Source organism: Tympanuchus pallidicinctus, unplaced genomic scaffold (genome assembly GCF_026119805.1).
Source record: "Tympanuchus pallidicinctus isolate F22 unplaced genomic scaffold, pur_lepc_1.0 scaffold16, whole genome shotgun sequence".
In the NCBI taxonomy this organism is placed as follows: domain Eukaryota; kingdom Metazoa; phylum Chordata; class Aves; order Galliformes; family Phasianidae; genus Tympanuchus; species Tympanuchus pallidicinctus.
Window position 1 is genome coordinate 11,114,589 of NW_026294679.1, and position 15,254 is coordinate 11,129,842.

At 38.0% G+C, this 15,254-nt stretch overlaps 1 protein-coding gene across 1 annotated transcript in view; it reads right to left on the reverse strand.

The window, feature by feature from the left end:
- Positions 1–15,254, reverse strand: part of CFAP58 (cilia and flagella associated protein 58) — a 62,859-nt gene that overhangs the window by 12,253 nt on the left and 35,352 nt on the right. Inside the window, exons 16-17 of the mRNA XM_052677403.1 lie at positions 13,714–13,825; positions 11,652–11,756 (exon numbers count right to left, since the gene is read on the reverse strand). Of these exons, the coding sequence (XP_052533363.1) occupies positions 11,652–11,756; positions 13,714–13,825 (217 nt within the window). The remainder of the gene's footprint in view (positions 1–11,651; positions 11,757–13,713; positions 13,826–15,254) is intronic.

The following is a 15,254-nucleotide window of genomic DNA, read 5'->3' on the forward strand; positions in this document are numbered from 1 at the left end:
GAGGTGCTTAGGGGGCTCTCATTAAAATGCTGCCATCAACTTGAAGGAAAGGCCAAGATCATTTCCTTGTCTCTGGTGAAATCTGCACCACTCTAGATGGAGTTAAATTAAACCTGTCCGAGATGACTTAGCCCTCCTGTTGATAACGATGCTTCTCAAGAGCAAATCTGTTTCCTTTGGCACAGACTGCACCAAAGTGACTGGCATTTTCAAAACAATTTAATGAGAGAGAAAAAAATACCTTGGAGCATCTTCTAAGGTTTTCACCCTTGACTTTTTTTTTTTTGTAACAATAAAAGCTGGATGCTACATTATTACCATCTTCCAGGAACAACACAGTACAAACATTTCCAGCTAAAGCGCAATTGCAACTTATTATTATTTTTATTGTAGTGCTACTATCGCATCCCTCTTAGGAAGCGTATGGGAAACAGATTTATTTTTTTTTCCAAAGGACAAACAAATATGTTATATATACTCCTCTCCTTTCAAGACTTCTGAACTCAGACACACAAGAATAATAAGCTACAAGAAGGAGAAAATGGCATGGATGCCTCTTGCAGAAATAATAGCAGCAATTCTCTTTCTTCTATTGACCCTACACTAGAGTTTACAAAATCATTAATCAGAGTAGCTCATTTAAACTCAGTGTTTAAACTCAGTGTCTATCCTTAACGCTGCAGAAGATGATCAAATAATTATCTGCTCTTCTTCTGTATGCGTGCACAGTATCAAACATACACGTATATACACATGAAAGGAGAGTGATGTGGTGAGATTTCCTTGAAGCTGAGGATTACTGATGACACTGCATGGATTGATGCTAATTTTCCAGCTATTTCCACAGTGCCTGCAGCCTGTGAGTTAGGCAGAAGAGAGCTTTAAACAAACCTTTGTTCCACAGTCTAGCAGCGGCTTGTCTTAAAGCGTCCTGGGGGAGATTCAAAGGTTGATATAGATCCTATTAAAAAGAAACCTAAGTAATGTAAGTGAACATGACTAAAGGCAAACAGTAGGAAATACTGTGCTGGCTAATAATTATTATATACAGAGTCAAAATATGTTCTTCAAATATAGCCATCTAATTTATAACTTCTGTATTTTCACATCACTGTGACAACATATATTTTAACAACTCAATAGCCATTTTGATTTTTAAAATAACACATCTCAAATGACTTCTCAAATAGCCTTGACAAAGGCCATGCTGCTAATGATCTGTTGTTCCTACAGGTAGAGACTTGGGATGGGGATTCCCAGCAGATCCAGCTTCTGCTCACACTTCTGACTGATCTTAAAAATTGACCCTAAGTGGTGATCAAGGAAACTACTGAACTGCTTCTACAAATACCTCTCTTTAATTTAGGCACCTACATGCCATTAATCACCTGCCTGACTTAGATCCTTATACTTCTCTGAAAGATGAGAGTACTTAGTTTCGAATCCTTTGGTGTTCTAGAATCATTGCCTCCAAACAGCTGTCTCAAAGACAAGCCACCACTTAAACCTACAAATACCTGTCTAACAAGGCAGCAAAGCCTGCATACATCTTTCTGACAGTACAGCAGCGCTTTCCTGCATATGCCAAGTACCTCAGGGAAGAAAAATTGGTCTCCTGTTACACTTTGGAATCTATTAAGAGATAACAGTGCATCTAAGAAATGGACATGGCAATTCTGAAATATGAATGCTTTAATATACAGCTCCTTTCAGTCTCACTGTAATTAGAGCTGACCACTGGAATACTCTGAAGAAGTTTTTTTCAGCTCCTCCTGGTCATCTTCATAAAATTCAGAAAAACAGGACTAAAGGAAAAAGAGTGTGCATGCTGTGCCCAAGTATGCCATCCTCTGTTAAGGATCACAACTATTCATACTAACACAGACACAGGAAGGCTCAGAGACCAAAGGAAGTGGAGTAGTTGGCTGAGCAAAGCACCCTACCTGGCAGACTCTCCCTGTGCAAGGTTCACACCTTCAAAACACTTGGCAGGTCATGTCTGGCTGTCTAATCTGAAGGATGGGGAGAGAGGAGTTTTTTCTATACCCATGTCCTCATCTCTCTAATGTTAAGCTAGCTTCTTAAAAACATGTCTCTTGTCCCCCTCTACTCAGTTCTTGTGAGGCCCCATCTGAAGTATTGCAACCAGGCGTGGAGCCCCCAGTACCAGAAAGACTTGGAACAAGTTCAGAGAAGGACCACTAAGAGAATCGGAGGGCTGGAGCACCTCTCCTACAAAAGAAGGTTGAGAGACCAGGCTTGTTTAGCTTGGAGAAGGCTCCAAGGAGACCTCACAGTGGCATACTTGAAGGGAGCATATAAACAAACAGGGGGGGGGAAATGGCTGTTTACAAGGGTGGATAGTGATAAGACAACAGGGAATGGCTTTAAACTAAGGGGAGGTTTAGGTTAGATATTAGGAAGTTTTTCCACTCAGAGGATGGGGACACTCTGGAACAGGCTGCCCAGGGAGGTTGTGGATGTCCCATCCCTGGAGGCATTCAAGACCAGGCTGGATGTGGCTCCAGGCAACCCTGCACATATAGCAGATGGTTGAAGCTAGATGATCGCTGTGGTCCTTTTCAACCCAGGCCATTCTATGATTCTGTGACTCTAACTGCCTGCCCCTTAACTGTTCCAAAACAGCCTTAGTGCTGCTGCACCTTTCTGCACATTTTCCAGTCAACATTTACACTCCCATATGAATGAAAATAAGTGAACTGAAATAAATTAATAACAGTCTGTCCTTGTGGAATGTCTTCCTTTTTTAATGTCATACAAAATAGTAATCCTTAATGGAACAGGACGCCCATATCCTGCTGCTTAGGCAGGAGCAGGATACACTTGCCTTAATAGAATAATGTCCACAAAACTGTACTTCTGAAAAATAAAGATTCACAACTGGCTCTAGGTCACAATTTATAATTTGAGCTTGTGGATGTATTGCTGCACTGCTGTTGAACTTCTCCAGTATTTTAACTTCTTTGGCAGCTTCTGGATGGCTAACAGTCAGTACTGGATTGCTAACAGCACTGCTAGCTTCGTGCATAGCAGTGTATTCAGTCAGCACAGCAAGTCATTTGCTTTCCCTTAACAAGATAACTAGTTGATTAATACACTTTACCCTGAGGTGCACAGCAGATTTATTTCCTTCCAGATACATGCTGAATACAGGAATGAGGAGTAAACAAGTTCAGTTTCAGCTGTTTGTCATTTGCTGGAACAATTCCTGAGCTTTTTATTCAAGAGTTATTTTGGAGAACTATTACTGAAGCCAATGGTAATTTCGTCTGAGTCAGAACTTTAGGAATTTGTCATTTTACAAAATATTTTTAGTTTAATGGCACAGCATGGCCATGGTCAGGATTTCTAGGTCCAGACTAAATAAAAGCACTTGAAGAAAACACTTTGTTGATTACTGTTTTTACTTTCCTGATGCAGATTACAGGTAAGAGATGTTTGTTTGTTTTTTACTTGGAGTGTTTACATAACCCTCTCTTTTTAGTCTCTGAATGCTGGTCAATCTTTAATGCACTTAAGCTGCAGTACTACTTCCAGATAGGCAGCAATCCTCTTATCCTACAAAAGGGCCTGGACACAGCGCTGACACAAATTGCCAAAATTTACTAAAACTCCTGGAAGACACACAGAAATGAATCCAGATTCCCACGAGCGTCATGCCAGGTAAGCCAATTCATCTGCTCCTTGTTTGTTGGAAACATCAAATCTGGACTAGAGAAACAGGTTAAAAGACAGAGGAAAAGCACAACCATAAACCACAGTACACTTCAAAACACTAATTTCTCCCATGCATGCTAAAATTCAAGGACTAAATGTACAAATATTAAAATGCAGGAAACAAGTCTATACTTGACATTCATCTATCAAGGATGGTATTTCTGTAATTAAATCAATCTTGCGTGGTGTGGAGGGATGGCATTTTGTGACCCACTACAGTTCTCATCCAAGTTCAAACAAGGAAATAAAGTATTTTTCCTAAAAACCTTTAGAAACATTACATGTTCATGTACATACTCCACCCATAAATTCCAAGACCTTGACTTCACCTGTAACGTACTCGTGTTTGTAAATAGAATCTGAAATATTTCTGGGCAAAACACCAGTAGAGCAGCTCAAAATGGCACAGATTCCCAGAATTTAGTATTTTGACCTGCTTCCTTCTTATTTCTTAAATAAATTTGCACCTAATTTTTGTCCAAAACCTTATATTGTGCGAAATCTGTTTCGTTTATGAGAGCAATGAAGCTCCACAAAGATTCAGAATGAATTAAACCCTTCCACTAAGATAATTCTTCATCAAAACTGTTTTTTTTTTTTTTTGGGGGGGGGGGGAAGCACTAAATAATCTGCTTTGCTTCCCATTTGCCAATGCCAGATATATATGCCCTATTCTTTTCATTGGAAAACAGTATTCTTATTGTAAAGAACAGCTGATGATCTTTACCTGATGCCATTAAACCGATTATCACCTTTTCTGCCATGTTTGAAAGTCCTCTTTAAACAACAGACCCTAAACAAAACAGGCTATTTTAATGGGAGGACTTTTTTCTTTCCCATTTGAACTGGAATGTATGTGGGAGGAGGAAAAGAATATAAATGTCAGTATGTTTTTAGAGCAGTTTATCATGCTGTAAGTTTCTATAGCGTAGAACACCTTCTAATTCTGGATGGACTGAGATTAGAAGGACTAAAATAAACCCTAATTTACCAAGGACTATATTCAAAATATGTAGAAATAGAAATGGACTCCCTTCTGAGGAGAGCTAGCATAAGAGCTGAAAACCTACTTAATTCTTAAAGCTCAAAGTTTTCAAGATATTCAGACCCTCAATATATCTTCACACAAGTGAGCCTGTTAACTGTCTCATTTATGAAATGCCATTACTTACTACATCATTATAGAATTGCATCTGAACTCAAGTACACTGCACAGAGAAATAACACAATGGTCCTACAATTTGCTCAGTGTGAATGGTTCCATACTGCTCACAGAACCCTGCTGGATACACAGCCAGCATCTATGGCAAATGAGAATGTTAATAAAAAAATTAATAATTAAGTAGAAAAAGAATATCAGTGGCAAAGTAAAAGGCACCAGAGAAATTCTAATTGTATGGAGGCACAGAATCATTGAAAGATAGCCTAATTGTTCTAGTTAACATCAACATTTGCCCTTACAGGCAGAGTAAAAATCCACAATCAAAGACCTACTTGAACAATGATCATTTCTAGCTCAACAAAAGGAAAATGAAAGGATGGCAAAAGGAGGAAATAACTTAAAAATTAGTCCTGAAGAATGACAGCATATGAAGTACCTTCATGTGTCTCATACTGCCTTTGAGACTCCAGTTCAAAGCAAATTCAAGGCACTGGGATGAAATTAATTTGAAGGCACTAACTCAGTAGACTACTGTGCACCGAAATACTGCACTAATAATTAGATATATGTAATTCTTACTAGTTAGAACTAGGCTACAGCCAGAGTTCATGGGAAAACATTTTTTTTAATTAAAAAAAAAAAAAGATGATTCTCTTCAGAGTCCAGTTTCCAAACAAAGCCCTTTGATGCAGCAGTGACTAATTCCAACTTGTCAGTACACAACACTGTGGAAATAATTTTTTCTTCAATTCATACTCATCTGAAAACTCAAGAGTATATCTCAGGCCAGAGTCCATGCAGTGTTTCTCATTTCTACATATCTTTATAAATCCCTGGAAATTTCAGCCACTAACTGAAACTGGAGTCAAACTCAAAAGCTACACTCAACGGGGTACCACTATACTCATTCTCCTCAAGATACATAACAACCCTTCCATAAGGAAAGGGCATTTTTTTTTAAATGTCAGGAACTATCTGATCAATGGCTAAACGTTTTGCCAGCTTAGCTTTCTCCATTAGCAGTGTGATTTCTTTGTGCTGATGTGGCCACAGCCACTGTGTGGCTAAGCAATTAGATGCAATTACACTGGCAAGACAATCTTCTGCCATTCGAGAGTCAGTACAAGCTGAATAAGAAAAAATGTCTTCTTTTTTTTTTTTTTCTGCCAGTGGGAATGGTACCTTGAAGCAAAGAAAGGCTCTAAAATTCAATATACTCACTGCTTTAATTGAGGGATGAGGGAACTGCTAGTTTCAGCCTTAAGACAGGGCATTAATCCAGTGCTTCCAGACAAATTCAAATCCCCCAGAAAAGAGAGGGAGAGAAAAGAGCCAAGTCCCAGTGAAGTACAAAAAGTCAAAAAATTTTTTTCCTTTTCATTTTTGGGTGGAAAAATCCCTTCAAAAAACTGACTTTATATATAAAATGATAAAAGAGAAGTAAAAAAAGGATTGTATTTTGCTAGCGGATTTTGCAGTTCACCTGTAAGTTTCAGTGCATACAAAGCACTCTCTCAAACTACCTTCACTAAAATCTCTCTAAAGGTAAGATGACAAAGAAACAATAATAATGAGTAGGTCAAAAGAGACTTTGGCATTCTATAGTCATTAGTTTTCTGAAGGGGACTACAGTTATTTTTAAGAAAATAGACAATTCTGCCAAAAAATACTCAAACACCAGATGTAACATACAAGTAGGCTACACTCTAAACCTAAGCAGAATCTCTACTCAGCAACTGAAAATATATAAATGCCAGTTTTGAGAGGGTGAAGTATATCTCAACCATTTTGAAGATGTACAGATAATAGCTAAAATAAAACTCAACTGAGCATTCAGAATACCAAAATAAAGGCAGGCAAAATAGGGGCGATTCCCACTTTCCCAAGCAGACTCTTCAAGGAGAAAATCTCTTACTCAACATTTGAGCACACCTTTTTTGCATGACGCGCTGCATAATGGGAGCTATATGAAAAACCAGGAGATCAGCAAAGGACCAAACTTGCTTCATGAAACTGCCAGCCTAAGGAAAGAAACGGTTTTCAAGAGGATGGGGCTTTTGTGAAGTACGCTGAAAAGAAATGACACAGGATGGCAAAAACAATATTTTATATAATAAATGGGCAGAAGTTTTGTATAATGAAGATAAGAAAGCAAATCCTAGAGCTCCTCCTTTAGCTGGAATAAAACTCTGACTTCAGCAGGTGCCAGCCTGCATAAACCCTCGGCAGCTTTATGAGACTACAGTCGCAGCTTTGAGAAAAGATGGTTATGTATCTGTTCAGACAGTATAGCAACAAGCACCTCAAATTGGATACAACAGGTTTACTATCAAGTTAGCACAGAAGAAATAATGTATCTACCTATTTTGAGTGTTTAGCTAGCTACTGTTACTACTAAATTGAGTCATGTCTCTAATATATTCATTCACACACCACTATTAGCATAGAAATGATTTTATTCCATTTTTAGTTGAGGTGAGGTGTGCAAAAGCTCAGTAACCTGCCCAAGGTCACAGAGAAAATCTCCTTTGCTCTCCCTTCCCTGGATCTTTCAATACCTGAAATGAAACTGCTAATTTATACCTAAGACAGCAATGCCCCCTCTGCACCTCCTACTCTCTGTCAGTGGTACCATCAGTTCTTTGGAGGGTTTGGCTAAAATCTTGGCTCAGTACAAGGGCATGTGGGTGTTTTCTAACTCTAATATGAGTCAGATATATGAGCTAATCACGTCTTTTGCCCTCATGCTCTTTGAGACTATGATCTCAAGATGCCAATGGCCTGGAAGCATCACATCCTACCTATTCAGTCCTTGATTGTTGAAAAATAAAGATATTCAGAAGTTAGGAATTTAAAATAATATTGATTATATAATGCATGCACACACATCTAGGTGAACAATGCACACATACAGAACAACAATACTCTCAGTACTACAGGCTTAGGTAGTAAGATGTTGTATTTGTCACTATAAGATGTACAGCTATATATATAGCTGTATACGTGCTTCCCCCCTTGCCTCCTCCCTCCACAAATAATACTGGTTGCCCATTTCTCTTTTACATTTATGACCAATCTTCTGAGGTGATTGACAACCGAGGTAGCTGACATACACTGTGAATCTTTCCACTGTTACCCATTCTGAGACATGCAGCTGAATAAAATTCCACTCAGTCAGACATGAAATCAAATTAGAATAGCTCACTCAATAGAAAGAACTAAATTTGAAACAAAACAGTGCATAATTCACTTGCAGTGGGATAAGTTCCTATAACCAAGTTAATCCTAATCATAACCAGGTAACACGGATATACGGTGTGCTTACCACACATCACTGTTCATTGTGCAGTAGTACTTCAGTCACATGGGGGATCTGGGAACAACCCCACATGGAAAGTGGGCAAGTTTGTATTTTTTTTCCCCATTCAGACATTGTCAACAGAGCCCTTCTGTTTAATAATAATTACACCTTAAGGCTATACAATGCATTTTCTTCATACCACATGTTCACAAAGACCTTCAACCATTGCTGGAATTCCACGTTTAACCCACATTTCTCCACAAAGCACTGCAGTATTTTTCAAAAGTTTAGAAAGGAATAATAATAATAAAACAAAAGCTGTATCTTTTAACTGTAAAATTCAGGTGGAAGGTAATGACTCAAAAAAAGAAGCCAGCTAACCCTGAAGTAACATTTCCTATGTTTGGAAAGAAAGTCATAGGATTTTTATTGATCGTAAGTATTTAAGACCTTGGTTTTGGATCTGATTTTTAAGACAGCATTTTTCATCAGCATAGCAGCTCACAGGTGTGATAATACCCTGAGATGAAAAAAGAAAGTATGGCCACTGACTGCTTTGCATCTACTTTTCAAAGTCTCAGGATACCCACTTCTATTTGCTGATAGCAAATAGGTTATAAACTAATTAATTTAGAAATATTTTTAAAATTCTAAATTTCTATCTCATTATTAGAGTATTCAACTCTAACAAGTCATTGTACAAAACCATTCATCATGTTGCATATTCAGTATTTCCCAGGAAAAGTCTGATGATAGGTTATGAAAGATATTTTTAATGAGATTTTCAAGTCAAGCTGCATTCTACCTGGACAAGAGAACTGTCAGCTACCCAAATTTTCTGACTGTAATGTAGTAAATCATTCTTTTAATCACATAGCACGGATAGTAAGGCCTTACTTTAGAGCTGCATCGTTTTTAAAGATGTAGCAGGTGAGAAAGATTGAAAAATCTAACTAAAAAGGACATGATCAAATACACAGTGGGAAAGGTTAGGTAAGCAGACACTTTTCTATATGATTCCATATGTGATTCTTCCTTAGCAAAATTTCCATTCTTATGTCCATGTTCCCTACATAAGCCTGCTTTTATTTACAAAGGAACAATCAGAAGACAGAAGTATATTGCATACAACACAAATGGAATTATTTTTTCCTATACAAGCATTATGGCTCTGCATGAGGATGCAGCAAGGTGAATAGCCTACAAATCAAACTGCAGGTTGCTGACACTGAGCTCAATCACTCTCAGACCTATGTTATTTCTAGATTCCAAAGGTGTTTTTAACATTCAATATCCAATCCACATAGCTTTTTCCACACCATTTTATTACTACACTTTGATGTAATTGAATATAAGCTATGTCATATGCACACACAGAAATCAAAGACGGAGACACGAAAAAGTTTTTTATCTAAAAAAAAATATCCTATTTGCCACATACCTAAAAACTATTACATATAGCAAGAGATTGAGAATATTTTAAAGCAGATATATGTAATGGCTATGCCCTTGTACAGGACAAAATGTGGATAAGGACAACTTTGAGAGAGGAAGTATGATTTATGCAAGCAAAGGCAACCTCATAAGTTTGTTTCTCTAAGCTCCTACAGTCTCTGACTGAATACAGCTGTGAATGGGCTAACTAGGAAGAGCACAGGTCTTCAGTAGTTCCCTCACCCCTGAATGTGGGCAGAGACTGAACCATGCTGTCTAACTGGAAAGAAAATCTACTTCACTTCAAAGCACAGATTTGGCCAACAACCATTACAGCTCCAGTGCAAAGGGTTGTCTGTGGCTGTTAGACAAGGTTATCTGTATACAAGTTAAGTAGTTCAAAGAACAATAAAATGACTTGTCCAGTGTTATCCAGCCACTTAGCAGAAGAAGTTCAAATAGTACACTCAATTTAAGAGCCCTACACCACCAGTGACCTATCCAGTTGGACACACTGCCCTTACAGGAAATCAGCTGCCCTCCAAGCAATGTCACAATGTCCTCCATCTCTCATTACCTCTCCTCACCCACACCCTGCTATGAAATAACTCTGTTTCAGTCTTAATGTTTGACTAAAAAGCTCTATGGCAAACCGGAAAAAATACCCAAAAATGTTGATGGTAAAGCCCTAATCGTATGCTAAGCATGGTATTTTTGGCCTTTTCTTTACCATCATTCTCAGTAAAGGAGACATTCATTTCAGCATTCTTGCACAGGAAAATGATGCATGAATTAAGACCCAAGGGATCTCAAGTATCATATCTGGAAGTGTTATTAAGTATTCAATTCCAACTCTGACTTAAATCTAGGAAAATAATAACAAACTGTTGCAGAAGGGACTGCTATAGAAAAAGATTGTGCCAATGGCTACTATAGTAACTTAGGCTCAAACACCTATTTCAAAGATTTTCTTGGTCAGATAACTCAGTATTTCTATATCTCAGCTCTTCACTTTTAACTAAGGATTATAGATTACAGTTAAATGGAAGCACACTAAGGATAAGGCAAGATAAGCAACAGTCTGTATAAAAATCACACAGGTAGAATTGGGTTTGTGTATGGATACAGCTCAGCAAGTTTGAAGCTGTATTTGCTTTATTTGCTTATGCTAACAAACTGTTTTACAGACAGCACTTCAGTACTATGTAATAAAGATCATATTTTTCAGGCAAAGGCATAGCAATACACCATTTGTTACCTTAACACAAAATTGCGGATTTAAGACCAAGCTGTTCAAACCACATCTACAGCTATCTACACCTGAGGGAGGGAGAATCTTTTCTCAGTTTGACATCTATGGTTGAAGCACAAAACATTCCCCTTTTTTTTTTAAAAAAAAAAAAGAAAACAACACATTTGATAGTAACGTTTGCACTATGGGAATTTAGGCTTGCTTTGACAACATAAATCTTACTGGAGTTAAAGGACATCTGGATGTGGCTCTTGAGAACATGGTACATTTAGTAATGTAGGGGGTTAGATGGGTTTGATGATCTAAAGAGTCTTTTCTGATTCTGTGATTTCATGATTCTAATTCACACAAACTCCGTTGAACTCTTTCTGTCAAAAGCCAACCCAAGCACAAATGGAATCAAACAGATTTTCCTTCATGTCCTGGTCGAAGTAGATGTGGTTGAAATGAAAAAAATGCCATGCCAAAAATATAATACTGACTTGAAGGTTAATTTAAAACATGAATACACTAAGGCAAACCTTTAATTTTATGTTCCAGAGTTATCCAGGTATCAGAAACCAGAACATAAAAATTAACTGATCAGATGCTATTTGTTCTCTTCTAGTGTGTCAGTGCTGCCATCTAAAGCTATCTAAGGAGCATGAAAAAGTAATTCAAAGATGCATCTAGGAAACATTCTGAAAACACGTCTGAGAAGACAGAGAATGTAGACTAAGTCAAATATAATAACAAAATACAGCAATCTACCAATGCTGCAGTACCTGTAGGAGCAGTTCTTTTTCTATCACTTCACCTGTCTTGCTGATAAGCTGCTTCTGTAGCCTCTGTATTTTCTGGATCAGTTCATAGGTACTCGGGTCACTGGCCTAGACAAAAGCAAAGTAGTCTCAAAAATTCTATTATAACTTGTGTTTCTTGCTTGCAAATTAAAAACACAACATCTAAGCGTCAAAAAGTAACAAACATGAAGTTAAATGCAGAGAGGAAGGAGAAACTGTATTAGTTGTTTCCCAGGGCAAGTACTCAAGCAGTTCTGAGTCTGAAATTTCTGCTTCTTGAAGAACAGTCAGAATATGCTCATGTTTAGCACTACTACACATCTGAATACCTATCAAAACATCTACTATAAGTAGGAGTCCTTCGGAAAGGAACCCCCAAACCAACAGACTGGCAGAACCACGTGACAAAGAAGAAAAAGGCAGTTAGTGTCAGCGTTTTAGCAGAAACTGAAATTGTCTCCTAATATATAGAGAGCAGTGCATGCACTTCCCACTGTTTTAAAAACCTCAAACAGCAACAAGTGATATTTTAGGAGAGGGAAATTTTTTTGCTTGAACAAAAGAAATCTGGTTATGCACAACACTTCTTTCTCACTTGGTTTTTCCTCTCCCATGTGTTTTCTGTGGTGGATCATAAGGACTGAACACAGCAAATACCTCAGTGAAGACATTCTCTGCTTATTTGCTTGAATCTATGAGAACCTTGATATCTCATGGCTCTTTACCCTTTATCAGATTTTACCTAAATCAACTAATCAATTCAAGTGTAACTGAGACACACTAACACAGATACACATACAGTACTCACAATGCATCATTTACTGAGAAACCAGGCTAAAAAGTAATTTAGGCCCCATGAACTACTCAGACTGTGATTGTTCCATAGCACTGCCCAAACATGGTGCCAATTTGTGACAACAGTAGTGATGTGAGGGTGTTTGTTCTTTAGGAATTGAACCAAAACCCCATCAGGATTATTTCATATGAATTCAGCCATCTGGCAGTTTTTCTGTGTTTCAAATACAAACCACTGACCTAGAATGGAAAGAAATCATTACCCATTATCATTCTTCATAAATTCATTCTCTCAACACAGGATGTTTCCATCAGCCTGACTTGCCTTTGTTATAAGGCATTACTAGAGACTGTGCCTAAATGTCCTTGAGGACAGCATCCTTTGCTTTATCTCCCTTCTGTGAGAAGGGCTAGTCACACCACTCAAACTTTAAGCTCAGCATGAAAAGGACAGAAATTAACTACTACTTTAGTAAACACATTCAACTCTACTTCTGGAAGGACTAACCTGTTAACACTCATTACTAGAGCAGCTAAGCTACTCAGGCTGGCATCAGACAGGAGATCCACGCAACCAAAAAAATCTCAGCTAGCTCTCGCTTACTTTGAAAATATGCAGTGATGCCAAGTGATGCTCATGTATTTGGTCTATGCTTGACAGATTTATTATTTTTCCACTTCATCTGGTAGGTTCAAGTAGTGCAAAAAGCTAGATTTGCTGTGTACGTAACAGCTGACCTCACACTACCCAGAATGACTACCTTTGGAAGCCCACCAATGCTTATGTGTACTTTTTCTTTTTTCACAGATTTGGTGAAAAATGTGACATGTGACTTCAGGTCTGACTGTTTCCCAGTCCACAGGTCCTATTAGCCTTACTAATTCTTTCTTTGCATTTAAATCTAATTGGTAAGAGCAGGATTATACCTTTCCCCATCAACTTTTTCGCTTCACCTATGTGAGGGAACCACCTCCTTCTAAATTCACCTTATGCATTCATACTCACTTTAGCATTCTACTGGCTCTTTACAATTCCCTCTGCAATTTTTCATTGAGAAAATGACACAAAAATAACACTGATTGCATTGTGCAAGGAAGCCATTCAGCAGTTAACTATTCCTTTGGTACCATGGAAATTTCAGTCTGACTGCCCTTCCATATAATTTGCATAACAGTAAAGTAAATAGGCTTTGTGCTGTGTCACTGATTTGGAAATACGGGCTTTAGGAACTCAATACTGAGACACTACCTCGAGTTTTCTCCATCTGTGAACATTCAAGGGATTCTCCAGTTCTTCTTCCAAAACTTTGCACCGAGTCTGTTCTCTTAATAGCTCCTTCCGCATGTGATGAACCTCCTGTCTTAAGACCAGAATAAAACAAAAAAGAAAAAAAAGAAACAAAAAACTCCACAATGAAACCAAACCAATCTATCCAAGGCATTAATATGAACACGAAGAAACCATTCTTCCACACATTACAACACTTGCAAAGTGACTCTTGAAATTAATAGTTGACTAAGAACACTGTATAGAAGTTCCTATAGGATAACACAGGTAGACCTCTTCATTCACTTCAATAAGAATGATTCAAAAATGGGACTTTTCATCAGTTCTCAGGAAACCTTGTTCACAACTCAATTTTTTCTGTGTACATTAAGCCCTGTTAATTCACCTGCAGTAACCTACAAATCAGAGTTATGGAATTGCCTCTGCATTGAATCTGAGGGTTTGTGTTTGGAAGAAGGTTTTAAAACAACATGGCTCACACAATCCTGTAAACAAAACACATTGCAGGACCTAATTATGAAGAACACCGTTCTGCGGAGAAACCAACATTGATTTCTTTTACTTCCTCTCCTCAAGGGACTCCAGACACTATTTGTGGCTGAATTTAAAATTAATTGAATGGTCCAAAGATGCTTTGACAACTAAGATTCATATGCTGGGGTCAAGGAGTGAAGAAGCAGGAAACAAAAAGGTACACTCTGCAAGGATCCAACCCTTATTGTTTTGGTGGGCAGATCCTATAAGTACTTGAAGAGGAAAGGAAGTGGAGAATCACCATATGCCTGCTCCACTGAACCTTTCCCTGCCAACCTCAGCATTGAATTTAGCTCGCTAGACAAAAAAGGGCCTTTTTTTTTTTAAAGAAAAAAAAAAACAACAATTGCGAGGTTGGACAAGGTAATGGAAAAGGAAAAAAAGAACATCTCCAATTGGCAAATCAAGAAAGCTAATTAGCAGCACAGCTGATAAATGGACTCTTTCAACAGACAGCTTTCATGATAGTTTTGGACTTCATTAAAGTATGCGATTGCTGCTGTAGTTAGCAAGAATTGATCCACCCATCATGGCATGTATAGCACTATACCTCAATGCCTTTACTGAGTTTCAATGCAGTAACAGGCTTTCAGCTGAATGCATTTGGGCAAAGAATTCAAATCCTATTCCTGTCTGCAGTCAGTCAATGAAAACTGCAGTTGCTAGCGTTTTGTGCCCAGTTCTTTTTTTATCTCACACCAAATCAAACTAGCATAATTTCACGGGAGTCAATGAACTGACCACAGACCAAAGTAAATTTGTTCCAGTGAAGGCCAAGGAATTATACTTATATAGTTAACCGAAATGTCTCACTCAAAAGTGTAATATCTATAAAGAGCAGCACAGTGGTTCTCTGCTGACAACATGCCTGCTGCTTCTTACAAACCAAGTCTGATTCTACAGAAAAATCACAATAGCTTCATGTCAGCAAAGAATATACCTTAAGCTTGGGAGGGTTAAAAAAAAGA